Raw genomic sequence first — 19,873 nt, forward strand, 5'->3', positions numbered from 1 at the left:
GAAACTTTCCTGATTCAAACGCTAATTTCTGCCCGATGTAGAATTCAATACAATTCAACCTCGGGTTTCCAGGCAACCAAAAAAAAGTTGACAAGCAACCATTGGGCTAGTCGCATAGCAACAACCAAGCAACAGCGATAAGAAGTTCCAACCAGGTTGCAGTGCAGCCAGTCGGAAACATATCTGTTTTAAAGATTTGGAATTAAACTACGCTTAATAAACCAACGCAATGAAACGCTTTGGAACAAAAGAACAGTGTGGATATAGAGTCGACACAATAGACAGGCTTTGTTGCAAGAAGGAAGATGCAGATTTCAACATCTGTGGAAATTGCCAATCTTGCATCTTCACTTCCAAGCTCCACGATTCGACCCAGTGGATGTCGCGCGCAGGGGACTCGTCCAAAAGGAGATTCCTTACTGGCATTCTCGTGCGGTGCCAAAGTGTCGAGATTCTCGAAACCATCCAAAGAGCACTGCAAGTGACATTTGGGAAAGATTTCACCTATACCAGGTCACGACAGAAGTCAAATGTTTCAGAAGATATGACCACTTGGAGCCAGGACCGAGCGCTTGACACCAAACTTCTTGGGATAGAGATGGTTGACACTTGGGACTGGTTCAGTCGCAGCCACCACTGGACAAAATCCAACTATCTTTTAGGAATTCTTTCCCTATGCGATACAGGGCTTCTTCACATGCTTGGAAACTTGACAAGTGTGCTTATAGTTAGAGCAAAACGGGCCTTCCTCCAACTTAACGGTACAGGTACTTAAAGTAAAGATTCACCCATTTTGAATGTGGGTCTCTGAGCTATGTTCTATCAATTCCCTGTGTCATTTCATGTTTTCATGTGTATGTATGCTATTGTCGTTCAAGTATGCAGACATTCGTCCGGTATGACGTAGCATTACGATAAAACCACTCTCACTACACTGGAAGTTAATAGGAATACGACTTTTATATCGCAAAAACTTATTTCATACATGTCAGATTTCAATACTGGCCGATGTCATAATGCGGTAGGTTGACTTCTCTCGAATGAGCTATTTTTGCGGTATTGCTACCTCGAGAAATGTGTAATATAACAGAGGGTCTAGGGTTTCTCCAGTTTGTCAGCTCCTTCAGTCCAGGGTGAATTTTTGGTGCCATTGCGAATATCATACTCTCTGACGCACAGATCTGCAGGTTGAACATGGGGATATTGTAGACTCCTAAATTGTTAGTGAAGTGCAATTTGTAGCCGATTTTACAGCTAACTAGCAACTTCACATGCCGACTTTTTCACATATTGACTTTGGTATTATTGTGTATGTAGTTACACTTGCTAGTAGGTACTATGCAGGTAGGCAGCCCAAAGAGAGAGAATTGCATTGTGGGTGCTGGAGTCGACTTGAGCTGCAACAGTTCTCCGCAACGATATTCACATGTTGCTACCAACCTTGTCACATATTAGTGTTATGCACTGTAAATTATCGGAATGAGTGGTTTTGTGTTAATTTTTCTTTATACTACTAACCCCAGGAATATAATATAATAACTTTTATTTCGTGTCTTACTATCTTTCAACGATGCTGAGTTTAATATATATATATATATCTTAAACTCAGCATCGTTGGGAAGGGTAAGCAAGCATTTCATGGTAAAGTCTATACCGTTGTATTCTGCGCATGTGACAAATAACATTGGATTTGAATTAGTTTTATGACAACTTACTGAGGCCCTCCACTAAGTTCATTTTCATTCGAGAACCTTTGTAGCCTATATAATGACCACACATGAAATGATATTCCATGCAAATGTGTGAAAGTTATCTGTATGAATTGTAGGCTAATTTGCAAAACTGCATGTATTTTTAACCCATAATAATCAAACCTCTCTTTTCAGTGCTGGAGGATGAGGATCATGAGGATGACACCTCGTCTATCCCAGAATCCACCTACTCTTTCAACTCGCAGGAGGGTCATCCAGACCTAGACCTCCTCATCTGGGCCAGCTCCTTCTATGACCCTGTCAACATGCATCATGAAACTGACATCAACACCATCAATGGAGGCCAGGAGACATGCCATGATCCAGAACTCTGTGAGTGTTTCTTGTTAGAAATGTTTTTGGGTTTTGTTGCAATCAGGAATGAATGTTAGTAACTGTAGGCTTATCTACGGTCAACCTGTAAGGGCAGTGGGGCAGGGTTGGATTGGCCATTTGGCAATTCTGGCATATGCTAGATGGGCTGGACCATTTTTTAGTTGGGTGGGCTGGTTGAAATGTACACACATTTAAATATATATATATACAGTGCATTCGGGAAAGTATTCAGACCCCTTCCCTTTTTCCACATTTTGTTACATTACAGCCTGATTCTAAAATGTATTACATTATTGTATCCCTCAATAATCTATACACAATACCCCATAATGACAAAGCGAATCAAAGGTTTTTAGAAAGTTTTGCAAATGTATTAAAAATAAAAAAAAACAGAAATACCTTATTTACATAAAAGTATTCAGACCATTTTCCTATGAGACTCGAAATTGAGCTCAGCTGCATCCTGTTTCCATTGATCATCCTTGAGATGTTTCCACAACTTGATTGGAGTACAGCTGTGGTAAATGCAATTGATTGAATTTATCCAGTGACACCAAGGGGAAATGTTGTGATGTTCGTGAATCACATGCAGCCATGTGATTCACTAAAATGAAATGATGACAAATACATTAGTCCGTAGGTCACTCCCATATAATTCACTCCCACTAAGGCCTACTTTGAATCATTGATATCCCAGACTTACTGTATATGCTCAGTGTGCAATAGCCTGGGGATGAGGTTAGGAGCCCTGTAATAGTAATTAACACTTAGGGTAGGTGTAGAACAAATAAGGGTTAATAAGCAGACAGACAGAGAACAAGAAGAAGCACAGAGTGACAGCAGAAAAGATGCTGAGACTGGGAGGCAAACAAAATGGTGAGCTGGCGGTGTGCACAGAGATGTGGGCTGGTGTGGATAAAATGCCAGGGCCGAATTCTTGTCCCAATCCGCTCCTGCAGTGCCTGTGGTAATGAATGGTTATGATAAAAATGTCATATGATAAAAATGTCATGTTTGATTAATAGGACAAATATAAGCACCCAATAAATTATTATTATTATAATCAAAGTAGACTACAACGATCATTGACATTTTGGTTGGTCAAGTGTTTGTGCACTCTTCAACGTTCCCCATATCCAGTCCACTATGAATTTCTACCTCACTGTGTTTCTTTATTTTCAGCCAATAGCTGCCAACCCCATGTCGCTCCATGGGTGGTGGTGGGTGCCAGCCCTACCTCTGAAGGCCTGCAGGGCTTTGGCAGTGTGTGTATGGGGGTGGTGAAGGAGGATAGTGACACAGACTCCACTTGTTCAGACGACCCTGCTCTGATGGTGGTCCCTCGGTCCTCCACCTCTCTGTCTGGTGTCCGCCGATACAGAGACTTCATCCGGGGTCTCCCTGTTCATCTTGCCAAGAGGATTTTAGGTGAGCCACCATGCACCCCCCCCCCCCCCCACACACCCTCTACCCCTCCAAAACATGTCTAAGCTATCATTCAAAGGATTCTGTGGTGTTACATGAGAATATCTATCCTCAGATGTGTAGTGGAGGGTAAATGCAACTAAAAATGCATTGAAAGTATAGGGAGCATAACTTTTTTCACCGTGATCGGTGATCAGTTAACCCACCTATTTTGTTTACTACTACATCACTGCATATCCCCCTCTCCAGTATTCTACATGAATAATACTGGTCTCAGCAGGGGGCATCCTCAATGCACTTATTGATGAAGACGGTGACTGAGGTGGTATACTCCTCAATGCCATTGGATGAATCCGGGAACATGTTCCAGTCTGTGCTAGAAAAACAGTCCTGTAGTGTAGCATCTGCTTCATCAGACAACTTCCGTATTGAGCACGTCACTGGTACTTCCTGATTTAGTTTTTGCTTGTAAGCAGGAATCAGGAAGATAGAATTATGGTCAGATTTGCCAAATGGATGGCGAGCTAGAGCTTTCTTCTGTGTATGGAGTAAAGGTGGTCTAGTTTTTTCCCCTCTGGTTGCACATGTGACATGAGGTAAAACAGATTTAAGTTTGCCTGCATTAAAGTCCCCGGCCACTAGGAGCGCCACTTCTGGATGAGCATTTTCTTGTTTGCTTATGGCCTTATACAGCTCGCAGAGTGGTGTCTTAGTGCCAGTGTCGGTTTGTGGTGGTAAATAGACGGCTCCGAAAAATGTAGATGTACATGAGTAGATGAAAACTCTCGTGGTAGATAGTGTGGTCTACAGCTTATCATGAGGTACTCTACTTCAGGCGAGCAATACCTTGAGACTACTTTAATATTACTCCATACCTTCCCTAGCTGCTAGTTTATCTGGTCGATCATATTGCAGATTCAGTGTGTGCAGAAGTGAACCTGTGCGTGTGCACTTCGCTGACCCCTTATGCAACCTGATATGCAGTGTTTATCTGGCTCTGTTCAGGGACAGTGGTATACTCTGCACTGCCTTCTTTTGTCTAGATTAAAGTACCCGTTGACATTTCCTTGAATCAGCCCCATAGAGAAAGTTATCCGGGCTAAATAGCTATGCCATGGTGATGACTTTGTTTTGCAAGGCTACCCTTTTAAAGATCTATGCCTCTCCTGCTTCACACCTTGAGCTGTTCTCCCTTGATATTGATGAGATGGAAGAGCAACAAACCTTTGCTTAGCAATCAGTACAACAATTCCCTTGGAGGTGTTGTTAAAATGTTGTTATGTAGCTTTCATTTACATTTGAAAGATATGTGTTTGCATAATGATGGTCCAATTCTTATATATATATATATATATATTTTTTTTTTAAATACCATAATAGTTTTCTATTTTTTAAACAAAAGACATTTACCTTTTCAACAACTGTTCAATATTTGAACCACTATCTCTGAATAATTTTCTCATTCCATGCTTTTAAACACAAAATGCCTTGTGACATCACCTAGGTTTCCTTGGTGCAGACGGAATAGAATTTCAATCCGAATTCTCTCATTCTGTTATGAATAATCGCAAGTCGTCGTCCTTCAATGGACCACATATCGATTAGATCTACAGTATGGACTGCGCCAACCTTTGAGGGATGGCTGCTTGTCACCATACCCTCAAAGATTTAAGTGCAGAAGTTGTTTGTTTCAGGTCTTCTAGACAAGACCTCTCTGTACAGCTGCAGGGATGTCTCCCAACACTGGCGCTACCTGACGGAAGACACTCAGGAGGACCTTAATGCCAAGAAGATGGTGGAGAAACAAGCTACGTTGATGCAGGTACTGTATGGTAACTATGAAAATACCACACTCTAAATCCACCAATGACACATAGATTTTTAACATTCGGGACAATAAAGATATTGATTATTGAAGAAAAATAAGTAGCAGGAGCTGCTCTTGAAGGGGAATAGTACTAAAAAAGTGAATGGAAAAACTACAAATAAGTGTTAAGTCAAATTTGTCTATATTGTAAAAAAAAAAAAAGTGTTTTTTTTTGTGTGTGCTTTTTGGTCTGCATATAAGGTAAGGTTTAGTAAGGTTAGCAGTGGGATTATGGTTAGGTTTCCAATCAGATTTTAGGACTTTATGGCTGTGCTAACTAGTGACCATGATGCAGTCATCTCAATAAATCCCAAATGGCACTCTATTCCCTACATAGTGCCAAATGTTGTATCCACCTGATTTAGATTTAATGTGTGCATCGGTATGATCCCCAGAGTATCTTGAGCCACTTTTAAAATCAATCAAACACTCAATATCTTTGCCAAGTGACATAAAAAATCAAAGTCAAGGCACTTGTGTGGGTTTGCAAGTTAAAAAGCTTTTCATGGGTGGGCGAGTTCATTATTAAAATACACCAACACGTTTCAGCTAACGCCTTCACCTTGATGAAACGTGTTGGTGTATTTCAATAATGATCTAGCCCACACATTACAGAGTGACTGAACACACCAATTGGCACTTGTGTTTTTCTGTTTCTCATTAGGAAATCAAGATTTCAGTCTTGGAGATGTGTTTTCTGACCGATTCTGCATTTGGTTAATAATGTTTGTCCCCTTCACACACTGTAGATGCCATACATAAGCTTATTTCACAAAAAATCGAAGATAACTGAAGAAATATTAAATTTAATTTGGACATTTTTGGCAAGAATGTTATAGTTGTGTAATATTAAATCTAAGGTGTTTAGTGCAGTGTATATACAGTGCCTTGCGAAAGTATTCGCCCCCCTTGAACTTTGCGACCTTTTGCCACATTTCAGGCTTCAAACATATGATATAAAACTGTATTTTTTTGTGAAGAATCAACAACAAGTGGGACACAATCATGAAGTGGAGCGACATTTATTGGATATTTCAAACTTTTTTAACAAATCAAAAACTGAAAAATTGGGTGTGCAAAATTATTCAGCCCCTTTACTTTCAGTGCAGCAAACTCTCTCCAGAAGTTCAGTGAGGATCTCTGAATTATCCAATGTTGACCTAAATGACTAATGATGATAAATACAATCCACCTGTGTGTAATCAAGTCTCCGTATAAATGCACCTGCACTGTGATAGTCTCAGAGGTCCGTTAAAAGCGCAGAGCATCATGAAGAACAAGGAACACACCAGGCAGGTCCGAGATACTGTTGTGAAGAAGTTTAAAGCCGGATTTGGATACAAAAAGATTTCCCAAGCTTTAAACATCCCAAGGAGCACTGTGCAAGCGATAATATTGAAATGGAAGGAGTATCAGACCACTGCAAATCTACCAAGACCTGGCCGTCCCTCTAAACTTTCAGCTCATACAAGGAGAAGACTGATCAGAGATGCAGCCAAGAGGCCCATGATCACTCTGGATGAACTGCAGAGATCTACAGCTGAGGTGGGAGACTCTGTCCATAGGACAACAATCAGTCGTATATTGCACAAATCTGGCCTTTATGGAAGAGTGGCAAGAAAGCCATTTCTTAAAGATATCCATAAAAAGTGTCGTTTAAAGTTTGCCACAAGCCACCTGGGAGACACACCAAACATGTGGAAGAAGGTGCTCTGGTCAGATGAAACCAAAATTGAACTTTTTGGCAACAATGCAAAACGTTATGTTTGGCGTAAAAGCAACACAGCTCATCACCCTGACCACACCATCCCCACTGTCAAACATGGTGGTGGCAGCATCATGGTTTGGGCCTGCTTTTCTTCAGCAGGGACAGGGAAGATGGTTAAAATTGATGGGAAGATGGATGGAGCCAAATACAGGATCATTCTGGAAGAAAACCTGATGGAGTCTGCAAAAGACCTGAGACTGGGACAGAGATTTGTCTTCCAACAAGACAATGATCCAAAACATAAAGCAAAATCTACAATGGAATGGTTCAAAAATAAACATATCCAGGTGTTAGAATGGCCAAGTCAAAGTCCAGACCTGAATCCAATCGAGAATCTGTGGAAAGAACTGAAAACTGCTGTTCACAAATGCTCTCCATCCAACCTCACTGAGCTCGAGCTGTTTTGCAAGGAGGAATGGGAAAAAATGTCAGTCTCTCGATGTGCAAAGCTGATAGAGACATACCCCAAGCGACTTACAGCTGTAATCGCAGCAAAAGGTGGCGTTACAAAGTATTAACTTAAGGGGGATGAATAATTTTGCACGCCCAATTTTTCAGTTTTTGATTTGTTAAAAAAGTTTGAAATATCCAATAAATGTCGTTCCACTTCATGATTGTGTCCCACTTGTTGTTGATTCTTCACAAAAAAATACAGTTTTATATCTTTATGTTTGAAGCCTGAAATGTGGCAAAAGGTCGCAAAGTTCAAGGGGGCAGAAAACGTTCGCAAGCCACTGTATATATTTTTTTAAATGCGCAACGTGTTGTTTTGTGCTGGGCAGGTCTGTCTCACTGTCTATGATATTGGATAGAGAGCAATCACTGCAGCTGTTTACCCCATTTTAGTAGGTAAATGGACATCATCAAATCCAAACCCAACCTACATTTACCCGTTGTGACACTCGGATGTTCCAAACGCCGTTTTAGACGAGACTGACTTTATGACCAAGATTATCCTATTCACACTTTGTAGTATATTTTGACACTAGAATAACTGTTTCTGACTCATATCGATGCCACATAGGCCAATTTCAAAGGGATTCTCTAAAAACTCTTTAAAGGCTTTTTAGCTTGCAAACCCACACAAGTGTTTGGATTTAGATTTTTTTATACCACTTAGCAAATATATTGATTGATTGATTTTAAAAGTAGCTCAAGATAATCTAGAGATCACACAGATGACAGGTTGTCCATTATCATCATGGCATGCTAAGTACATGTTAATATAAACCTGTGTGACTTTTTCACCCTCTCAGAGCAACACTACAGGTGTCAGCCCTACATATGCCAAAGTCCGCAAGGTCCTAGTGCCCATCAGGGAGGATGAGAAGCACATGCACCACGTAGAAATCTCCTCCAAAATCAGACAGGTAAACACATCACTATCTACCTTATTATCATAACAATCAATGTCACCACTTATCCCAAATGACAACTGCTCCAGGGGATGCTGCTTTCATCGTTTGTGTGTGTGTCTCTTGGGGCTTGTGAAAAGCAGAAGACGATTCTATTCTATATTCTGATGACTAGAATATGGTTCCCTGACGTTTGTACTGGCTATCCGTGGTTGTCTGTCCTACAGGAGAGGGGCTTTGAGGCCATCTATGCTGGCGTTAGAACCCGAGCCATACAGATGGAAGAGAGGAATGTCTACTGTGGAGTGTACAACGTTCTGGTGCTGCTGGACAGGTCGGTAACGGTAACCACAGTGTCTTTGTAAAATTATAGCACCTGCTGCAAGCAAATAATACAGTAACAAGGCCTATATTTCAAAGTCTGGGGGTGCGTCCGAAATGACACCCTATTCCCTATATAGTGCACTACTTTTGACCAGAGCCGTATGAAAAAGTAGTGCATTGGGGCCATTTGAGACGTAACTGATTTATCTTTGTTGTGGTCAACAGGGAAGACCCCTCCAGGGTGGTGCACTACAGTGGAGGTCAGCTGGTGGCCGTGGGTTCCAAGGACCGCGTGGTGCGTCTGCTAGACGTGCTGACACTGAAGGAGGTGTCCCCAGTGATCCAGGGCCACGCCGGCTCCATCAGGGCCCTGCTGCTCTATGAGGAGAGAGGACTGGTCATTAGCGCCAGCTACGACCTCAGCATCAGGTAGGAGGAGTGTAAAGGCACAGAAATAGAATTACTAGAATGGACATCTCTAGTCAATAAGACCATCATGGTAGTTTGGACCCGTTTTACTAAATTTTATGGGTTTTTGAATTTGGCTTGAAAACACAGCAATGACTGTGATGAAGAATGACTGTGTTTCTAATGTTAAACTTGTGATTTACTGTCAATTGTAGTTGACCGTGCTAATTTAGGTGATGATACTTATTGATTCTTTATGAATGACTGGTTTGATATACTGTATACTGTACATTCACTATAGGTGTTGGAATCTGAAAACAGGCGTATGCCTTATGCTCTTCCGTGGCCACTTGGGTACCATCAACTGCCTGGACCTGCATGGGAATTGTCTAGTCTCAGGGGCCAATGATTGCAAAGTCAAAGGTAAGTAAGTGTCACACGTAAACCTCACCAGCCAAGTTCCCTCCTTGTTGGATATCAGGAAGATACAAACCCACGTGGAAGCTTGAAAGACAAACGAGGAATGGTAACTAAAGATAACTAACTAAAAACTAGCTAGGTTTCCCTTTTTATCTGTGGATTAATCGTTGGAGTAGAAAAACACACCATTTTTTTATGACTCCGGGTCAAAATTATACAAAGAACCAGATAAAAAAGAAGACTATATGTATGTCTGGTTAAATAACAACCCAGTGTTCATCTCCCATGACAGCAGCAGCTAGTGTTAGTTTTGTGTGTTAGTAACTTTGTGTGCTTTCACCTCCACGGCAGTGTGGAACCTGCAGACAGGGCATTGCTATGAGAAGCTGAAGTTTAGGCACCACAACCCCATCCTGTGTGTGAAGATAGACAAGGCTCTAGTGATGAGCAGCTGTGACAAAGGGCTGGTCAAAATGTGGGGTATGGAGACCGCCTCACTCCTCAAGGTAAGATGGTCTGTACTCTGTCAGGTCAATGTCTTCATTGACCTTTTTACACAAAAGGCATCCATATCTATATTTTCAGGAGTCTTATCGGGTGGTCAGAAGAAAAGATGTACAGTAAACTCAAACAAGGGCACATAGAATTGGGTCTCCCATTTCAGTAGATTTCGATTTGAATGTTTTTTGAGTGAAATTGACACTGTCCTCCCTCACCAAAGTCCCTGTCTTCCAGGTAATCGATGCCCACCAGAGCTCTGTAAAGTGTCTGTTCTTCGACCAGTGGCACATCCTGTCAGGTGGTTCTGATGGACAGGTCATGGCCTGGAGCACCAACTGTGACATAAAGAAGAACCTGATGACCTATCGCCATCCAAAGTGAGCATAAAAAAATGTCATACAAAAAATAACAAGCACTTTTGTTTTTGGTGCTGTTTTTGACTGCTTTATCTCGAGGTTAGTTGAATGCTGTGAGTGTGTGTTTGTCATCCTCTAGGGAGGTCCTGGCGCTGATCTACCTCTTTCTGCGTGTCATTACCGGCTGTGGGGACGGGAAGATCCGCATCTTCAACTTCCTGACAGGGGACTGCCTGAGAGTCATCAAGGCAGGGGGTCAACACAGCCCTATCCAGTCCCTGCACACACACAGCAACAAGTAAGTACTGTACTGTCCCTGCACCCACACAACAAGTTAGTGATAATTAATTTAACAAGTGAGTAATCATTCATTTAATTCTTACTTTGACAACCATGATTTTACCCAGAAACGTATGTCTTTAAGACATCTCCCTCTCTTCTCTGCCCCTCCTGGTTCCCTTTCAATCAGTCAACTTCGGTACAAACTACTATGGGGAGTCACACTCTTGCGACTTCGGTTAAAGGATGTAAAATCACGCCTGACGGATTGCTTGGCCTTGCTATACCAATTAATAAGATGGCAAAAAATGCAACCTAGATGATGAAGGCTAAGCCGGGTTGGTGTTTGCGACCTTGCCCAAATAAATAAATAGGTACTCACGATTGTTGTCTTGTATGTCTCGGCTCGGTGCATGCTCTGGCATGCCCTTGCTCAAATCAGTTTGTGTGAAGGACTAGGGGATGGCTGACACTGTTCCCCTACTAGTCCACGAGCAGGTACTCTTAACAATCGTGTAGCATTTGTAAGGGGGCTTGGTGTTTCCGATAGTGACTTCCTCTCCCGAGTGCCCATACCTCGGCTGTCTGAGTTGTGGGATGCGGAGATGGATTGGCTCTTTGGCCAGAGCAAATGTTTTGTCTGACTGGGTGTGGTGTGTGCGTTGGCTGCTCGCTCTCAACCTGACTCCAGTATGCTCTGTCGCCAGTTATGGGAGGCTACTCGAAGAGAGAGGGTGGCCAGTTTTGGTGGGAACCCCACCACCGCCTGTGTCTGCCTCGGTCAAGCACTGCTTGCCCTTTCTTCCCAGACTTGTCAATGAAGGGTCCAATCCCACCTCGGTGATCCAGTCCTACATAGACTTTTGAGACCAGGCTAGCTAACAAGCGCTGCATAGCGTGCTAGCCAGGTTAGCTAACTCTTCGAGGAGAGCTAGCTCATACTTGCTATTCCTGCATTGGATGGAGTTGCTTTGGGTAGCTCTGTTGTTTAGTATACGTAGCGTTAAGTCGTTTGGCTATTCTAAATGGACGGTGCTGAGGTCAAAGATGCTAGCTAGCCTAGCTTAGACTAAACAACATCTTGGCTAACGTTGGTTACCATTTTTTTTTCACTTCCAGTGAATGAAGCTTACTAGTGTTCCCCCGGCATTAGGCAACCCAATTCCTATTTTCAATTTCAAGTTGGAAGGAGTGGAGAAAGCGGGGCTTGCGTACTTCTCCAATTAGGAAGCAGCTCGGGTAACCCTGGAATGAGGGGCCTTAGCACAGGTCTGAGCAACCAGTGCGCCATTCTGCAAAAACATTACTGTGATGGCAGTGCCCCCACGTTTTGTTATGGTAAACGGGGTACTATCAGTCATTTCCAGAGCCCTCTGTGCCCATAAGGGCTTAATGCAGGCTACTCAGTCTCATGTATTGGAAGCTTGTCCATGTTTAACCTGCCCCACTGGTACCCCACATTCCATTATGTTCATGGTGTTCAGGGGGCATATCAATCTTACCAGGATGGGAGACATAAGTTGGACATATTACCTTTCTGTCCACAAGGGGCACTCCTCCCCCATAGGTGGTTCATAATATATAATATAATAATATACAGTGCATTCGGAAAGTATTCAGACCCCTTCCTTTTTTCCACATTTTGTTACGTTACAGCCTTATTCTAAAATGTATTAAATTCTTTATTTTCCTCATCAATCTACACACAATAACCAATAAGGACAAGTGAAATCTGATTTGTAGAATTTTTTTCAAATGTATGAACATTTAAAAACAGATAACTTATTTACATAAGGATTCAGACCCTTTGCTATGCGACTCAAAATTGAGCTCATGTGCATCCTGTTCCCATTGATCATCCTTGAGATGTTTCTACAACTTGATTGGAGTCCACCTTAGGTAAATTGATTTGGAAAGGCACACACTTGTCTATATAAGGTCTCACAGTTGGCAGTGCATGTCAGAGCAAAAACCAAGCCATAAGGTAGAAGGAATTGTCCGTAGAGCTCAGAAACAGTATTGTGTCGAGGCACAGATCTGGGGAAGGGTACCAAAATATTTCTGCAGCATTGAAGGTCCCCAAGAACACAATGGCCTCCATCATTCTTAATGGAAGAAGTTTGGAACCACCAAGACTCTTCCTAGAGCTGGCTACACGGCCAAACTGAAAAATCAGGGGAGAAGGGCCTTGGTCAGGGAGGTGACCAAGAACCCGATGGTCACTCTGACAGAGCTCCAGAGTTCCTCTGTGGAGGAAGGACAATCATCTCTGCAGTACTCCACCAATCAGGCCTTTATGGTAGAGTTGCCAGATGGAAGCCAGTCCTCAGGAAACGGCACATGACAGCCGGCTTGGAGCTTGTCAAAAGGCACCTAAAGGATTCTCAGACCATGAGAAACAAGATTCTCTGGTCTGATGAACCCAAGATTGAACTATTTGGCTGAATGCCAAGCGTCACCTCTGGAGGAAACCTGGCACCATCCCTAAGGTGAAGCATGGTGGTGGCAGCATCATGCTGTGGGGATGTTTTTCAGCGGCAGGGACTGGGAGACTAGTCAGAATTGAGGAAAAGATAAACAGAAGAAAGTACAGCGAGATTCTTGATGAAAACATGCTCCAGAGCACTTAGGATTTCAGACTTAGGCGAAGGTTCACCTTCCAACAGGACAACGAGACAATGCAGGAGTGGTCTCTGAATGTCCTTGAGTGGCCCAGCCAGAACCCGGACTTGAACCCGATCAAAAATCTCTGGAGAGACCTGAAAATAACTGTGCAGCGATGCTCCCTATCCAACCTGACAGAGTTTGAGAGGATCTGCAGAGAAGAATGGGAGAAACTCCCCAAATACAGGTGTGCCAAGTGTCATACCCAAGATGATTCAAGGCTGTAATTGCTGCCAAAGGTGCTTCAACAAAGTACTGAGTAAAGGGTCTGAATACTTATGTAAATGTGATATTTCAGTTTATACATTTTTTATAAATTTGAAAACAATTCTACCGCCTGTTTTTGCTTTGTCATTAAGTGGTATGTTGTGTAGATTGATGGGTAAAAAAACAATTTAATCCATTTCAGAGTAAGGCCTTAAAGTAATCAAATGTGGAAAAAGTCAAAGGGTCTGAATGCACTGTATGTCATTAAGCAGAAGCTTTTATCCAAAGCTTTATCCGGGAACATTGCTGATTCTTGCCTGTCCCTAATTAGTCCCTATGAGGTGTCTAGTGATGGAGCTTATGGGCCCTGTAGGCGATTGGTGGTTGGTAGCAGAGTCGAGGGAACAAGCAGGGTTGGACACGGCCATGCTATTTTGCCACACACAGTGTGGTTCATATAGATAGCCTGCAGAGTTCTGTCCTACTATCCAGGTCTGTACCCAAACAATTTGAACTTCTACTTTTAAAAATCCACCTCTCTAAAAACAAGTCTCTCACCGTTGCCACCTGCTATAGACCACCCTCTGCCCCCAGCTGTGCTCTGGACACCATATGTGAACTGATTGCCCCCCATCTATCTTCAGAGCTCGTGCTGCTAGGCGACCTAAACTGGAACATGCTTAACACCCCAGCCATCCTACAATCTAAGCTTGATGCCCTCAATCTCACACAAATTATCAATGAACCTACCAGGTACCTCCCCAAAGCCTTAAACACGGGCACCCTCATAGATATCATCCTAACCAACTTGCCCTCTAAATACACCTCTGCTGTCTTCAACCAAGATCTCAGCGATCACTGCCTCATTGCCTGCATCCGTAATGGGTCAGCGGTCAAACGACCTCCACTCATCACTGTCAAACGCTCCCTGAAACACTTCAGAGAGCAGGCCTTTCTAATCGATCTGGCCGGGGTATCCTGGAAGGATATTGATCTCATCCCGGGTATTTTTTTTAAATGCCTTCCTAACCATCTTAAATAAGCATGCCCCATTCAAGAAATTTAGAACCAGGAACAGATATAGCCCTTGGTTCTCCCCAGACCTGACTGCCCTTAACCAACACAAAAACATCCTATGGCGTTCTGCATTAGCATCAGCCCCCGTGATATGCAGCTGTTCAGGGAAGCTAGAACCATTATACACAGGCAGTTAGAAAAGCCAAAGCTAGCTTTTTCAAGCAGAAATTTGCTTCCTGCAACACTAACTCAAAAAAGTTCTGGGACACTGTAAAGTCCATGGAGAATAACAACACCTCCTCCCAGCTGCCCACTGCACTGAAGATAGGAAACACTGTCACCACTGATAAATCCACCATAATTGAGAATTTCATTAAGCATTTTTCTACAGCTGGCCATGCTTTCCACCTGGCTACTCTACCGCGGTCAACAGCACTGCACCCCCCACAGCAACTCTCCCAAGCCTTCCCCATTTCTCCTTCTCCCAAATCCAGTCAGCTGATGTTCTGAAAGAGCTGCAAAATCTGGACCCCTACAAATCAGCCGGGCTAGACAATCTGGACCCTTTCTTTCTAAAATTATCTGCCGAAATTGTTGCCACCCCTATTACTAGCCTGTTCAACCTCTTTCGTGTTGTCTGAGATTCCCAAAGATTGAAAAGCAGCTGTGGTCATCCCCCTCTTCAAAGGGGGAGACACTCTTGACCCAAACTGCTACAGACCTATATCTATCCTACCCTGCCTTTCTAAGGTCTTCGAAAGCCAAGTCAACAAACAGATTACCGACCATTTCGAAATATGGGGTCTGTGGACTTGGCCCCTCAGTTGTCTACTCTTGCGGTGGTTTACCTCTGAACATGATTACTACTATTCGTCTGCAAGGGCGCCTTTTTCCCACTGGAGGGCTGTATGCGGTATGTATGTGGAGGGCTGTATGTGTATGTGCGTGGTAGCCAGACAGAAAGCCAGCGGGTGCAGTATGAAAAGATGCGGGAGGAAGAAATCGGTCCTGCACAGACCTCTACTTTGGTCCCAAAATAAAGGAATTGTTCCTTTTCAGAGCGGGGTCATTCATTCTCCACTTTGAAAGTGTACATGGCATCTATTTGAGCGTGTGTCCTGGCAGGTTCTTAAAGGATGTGCGCCATCTCATGCCAGTTTCTCAACCTATTCTGCTGACTTGGGATTTGGGTTGGGATGCTCTGTGTGTGGCCTCCTTTTGAACCAATGGAGTCTGTGGATCTGAAGATCCTCTCCTGTAAAACCTGAGGCTTTGGCCTCAGCTAAAGGTTCCTTCACACGTTATTCGTACATCGTTTCTGTACTCAGTTCGCCCAAGACGACTCGTGTCCAAATGGGGTCTTTGCCCTGAACCTCAAGGCTATGTTCTACAGGTCCTTAGCTTTTGAGACATTTTCCTTTATGCCTCCTCCTTTTGGTTCTGAAGAGCAACAGAGGTTACATGCCCTATTTTCTGTGCTAGCATTATGCACATACATTGAACGGACCAGGAATGTCCGGTTATGTGACCAGCTTTTTGTCTATTTTGCTAATCCAGTTCATGGCAGGGCACTCTTTATCCAGCTGGATTGTGGAGGCTCCCTTGCAAATAGCAGCCAGGGTTACCTAGCGGTGTACACGCGCACTCAACCAGGGCCCTGCCAGCGTTTTGGCTGTTGTTTAAAGGGTTGACTATAGGAGATATTTGGGCTGCGGCGAGTTGGGCATCACCACAGACTTTTGTGAGGCTTTATCGCTTGGATGTCACTGCTCGCAGTGTGCCACATCTTGTAGGGGCATGTCTGAGTGGTCTGCCATGGGCCGTTTCATTTAGTATCTGTTGGAGTCGTCATGGGGCATGATTCTATTTCCCCACAGTGTGTTGTACCGAAGTTGACTGACTAAAAGGGAACGTTATGACTATAACTACTGTTCCCTGAAGAAGGGAACTGAGGTACAACATCTGTTTGGAAACACTCCACCCGTTCCTGGGCTCGGTGAAGAGCTGTGTTAAATAGAAGGAATGAGTCTCACACTTGTCACCTTTGGAAGGTGCGGCTTCCAGCGCGGCGCGGATTACATTGGCCTTGTCAGGCGTGATTTGAGATACTTCAACCGAAGTCGCGGGAGTGCAACTCACCATAGTACGTATGTTGTACCTCTCATTTCCCTCCTTCAGGGAACAGTAGTTATTGTCATAACGTTCCCTTTCATTCTTGCCTTTCATAACGTTCCTCTTTCTTTTCCACCCTCCGTCTCTCCCTTCCAGTATGGTGGTGAACACAGGGACCAGTGTTCTGATCTACCAGTTCACCAGGGTGCGCTGGGACTACTCCGTGCTGGCCGAGAGGGAGTTCTTTAACGAGTTCAGGGGTACTCTTAAAAGCATGCTCAATAAAGACAAGTACCCCTACTCCTACGTGCGGGCTGAGCGCATGACACAGGTGGGCTCGTCCAATCGTAAGATCTACGGCCGTGAGGGCAAGAAGCCGGAGAGGCCTGCGCTCTCCCACCACGCACGCTCTCTGTCAGCCCCCAGCATGCGCCGAGCACAGGGTGAGTGTTTTTTTTGGGGGGTCTGGTGGCCGATTAGCCTACTGCTAGCCTTAAATTCAACCTGAATATCACTCCATTATCGCTTGCTTTTATTAACCCCTTGTCTTTCCAGACACCTTCCTCTACCCTCATGATTTATCTCCTGTCTCTCATCTATGGCCAGACAAAACCCTGAATATTGCTCTGAAATAGTGTGTTATTTCCGTTTGCAGACACCTCTGTATTCATTGATTGTTACATGTATGTATGACATAACAACCATATAATAGTGGTCTACAGAACATAGAGCATGGGATAAAGCACAAACAGACTGGACCACCAGGCTAGACTAATATCATCCTGCTGTGACTATACTTTATCAAGGTCTCTGACATAGAAATATAATTTCCATGAGGATGCAGTCAAATTGCCATGATCTTAGACCCTTTTTCCTCGTTCTACTAATTATATTTCTGTGGTCTCTCTGCTCTCCAAAGCTGCGCAGCAGGAGTCTATGAGGCCGGCCACGTGGTGTGAGCTTCAGGGCCACCGTAGGAGCCGGGCCTACATTGACCTGCAGCCAGAGTTCATCACCAAGCCCCCCTCGGCCATCTCTCCTGGAAGACCAGTCAGCGGACACAGCCAGGGCTCCCAAAGCAGGGCCAGTCACACGCCCAGGAGTGAAACCACTGGCTCAGGTGAGATAGAATGGAATGCAATAGAAGTTGAACATAATTGAGAGAGACAGAAAAGAGACAGACTGTAGTCCTTATGGCTGTATAACAAAGGGCATGTTTACTATTGTTCCTTGTAATCAACCGTATATGCACCCTCTCACAGCCAGGGAGCTGTCTGTAACGACTAAGTGGGTGCTGACGCGCAGCGAGAAAGCAGTGAAAGACCGAGTGAAGAAGAGGGGACCCCATCGACCCGTCACCCCTCAGCATGTCCTCCTCAAGGTCAACTCCACCCACCAGCCGCAGGGAAGCGACCAAGCCGGGGCCAACATGAACCTCAACGCCCAGGTACGAGACGCCTGGGGCTCCCCTCCACCTCTACCTGTCCAGGGGATTGATCCAGAGCCCCACACCTCACCATTCCCACCTACAACCCCAAAACAGAGCCCCCAGAGTCAGTCACAGAAGGCCCCAGCAGGACCCATCCACCAGGTCTTGCAACATGGCATGACCAAGACTTACGTCCCCCTTATGACCCGCACTCTGGATCTCAACCTGAGGCAATCCCTCAACAGCCGTGAAGTCTGTTCCAGCAGTCCCTCCCCAGCTGTGATGCGGCCTCACACCAGCCACGCAGCTTCCACCCAGCGCACGCCATGCCCCAAGTCAGAGAAGAAGAGGCCCCAGACCTCCTGTGGTATTGCGAGTCTGGCGGTGCGTAAGGTGGGGGCATTCACTACCACTGCCCAGTCGAATGTCCAGGCCCCGCAGCGCATGTTCATGAAGGTGAGCAGCAAGCGGCCAGGACGCCACGTGAACTTTGAGATGCCCAATAAGCCCATTAGCCAGTACAACCCTCTAGACCCATTCAGGTATGATATACATAGAATTACACATAGAACAAATACATTATAAGATCTTTGTTGTCAAACTAATTTTTAAGTATTTCTTGATTTTTTTCTATCCATCTATTAATTTGTTAATTTATTTATTAATTCACTCAGGGAGCGTGGGGCCTTCAGGCTCCACACAGACACCCAGCTGGAGGAGTACTTCAGGGTCCAGAACCACCAACTGAATCAGCAGGGGGAGGGATGCTATAGGACCAGGGAGGACCAGGACAGACAGAGGAAGGGGGTCTGGAAGAGGAAGGTCAAAGGTGTCCCTGCCTTAGACTTCCCCAAGCAGGACCAGGTGTATGCCCCCGAGCTGGGCCATGAGATCTACATCTGAGATTGTCTGAGAAGCAGCTGGACAGGTGTTTGGCTGGCTAAACCCAATACACACATGGAGCTTTTTGAACTGTGTGACCATGCCAGGGCAAGAATAGAGCCCAGGGCTTTTGCATGTATGATTCTCCCCCTCTTGGTTTGCTGATCCTGGACCTTCTATGCAAGAGTTATTTTTAAAGAGACTATATGCACCACTATTTGTGTATCATGTAAATATATAGATGCATTTCTGCACTCCCACCAATCCATATATTATTTTTGTAATCTGATGAGGAGATAGCAGATTATTTTCTTTATCTGGTCTAATGAATGATTTTTACTTCACCTGTTTTGTGTCAGAAATGTGTATTTTTTCAAAGTGAGCATATGTTGATATGTTCCAAACTCAACCTGAATATTACCCCAGTGACCAGTAGGGGTCAGTATAATACCATCTGATTGTTGGTCAGTCAGCTCAGAGAGAGAGGTCATAGGGGTTTCCATCCCAATAACCTCTCTTTCCTCCAGAACTGGGCACTCAATCACTACTCCCCACTGAAGTCCACAAGCAATGGGAAAAAGTGAGAGGAGGAGAGCACTTAGATGAGAGAAGGAATTATACAACGAGCAAAGTGATGATGCTGTTTGCATGTGGCTGCAATGAAAGTGACCTGTGCGGGTGATCAGGGGTGTACTCATATCGTCGATTCTGTTGAACAAATGTTGGCAACACTTTACTTGACACCCAGCGCCATAACACGTTATGATATGGT

At 44.2% G+C, this 19,873-nt stretch overlaps 1 protein-coding gene across 1 annotated transcript; it reads left to right on the forward strand.

Annotated features, from left to right (window-relative positions):
- Positions 1-229: 229 nt before the first annotated feature.
- Positions 230-19,366, forward strand: fbxw10 (F-box and WD repeat domain containing 10). Its single transcript, XM_064952759.1, has 16 exons — positions 230-761; positions 1,887-2,084; positions 3,270-3,515; positions 5,207-5,334; positions 8,404-8,517; positions 8,730-8,836; positions 9,052-9,255; positions 9,536-9,657; positions 10,006-10,160; positions 10,390-10,532; positions 10,651-10,809; positions 16,947-17,233; positions 17,710-17,910; positions 18,053-18,506; positions 18,570-18,761; positions 18,894-19,366. Exons 1-16 carry the CDS (start codon positions 230-232, stop codon positions 19,120-19,122), a joined length of 3,471 nt encoding a protein of 1,156 aa, XP_064808831.1. The 3' UTR covers positions 19,123-19,366.
- The last annotated feature ends 507 nt before the right edge of the window (positions 19,367-19,873 follow it).

This window comes from Oncorhynchus masou, chromosome 31 (assembly GCF_036934945.1).
Source record: "Oncorhynchus masou masou isolate Uvic2021 chromosome 31, UVic_Omas_1.1, whole genome shotgun sequence".
NCBI classification, from domain to species: domain Eukaryota; kingdom Metazoa; phylum Chordata; class Actinopteri; order Salmoniformes; family Salmonidae; genus Oncorhynchus; species Oncorhynchus masou.

What these genes read in the sequence shown, in the direction of transcription:
- fbxw10 (XM_064952759.1), top strand. Translation starts at nt 230, where the DNA reads ATGAAACGCTTTGGAACAAAAGAACAGTGTGGATATAGAGTCGACACA. An exon ending in TCTCCTCCAAAATCAGACAG is followed by an intron (nt 8,518 to 8,729) that starts GTAAACACATCA and finishes TCTGTCCTACAG; the next exon opens with GAGAGGGGCTTTGAGGCCAT. An exon ending in GAGTGAAACCACTGGCTCAG is followed by an intron (nt 17,911 to 18,052) that starts GTGAGATAGAAT and finishes ACCCTCTCACAG; the next exon opens with CCAGGGAGCTGTCTGTAACG.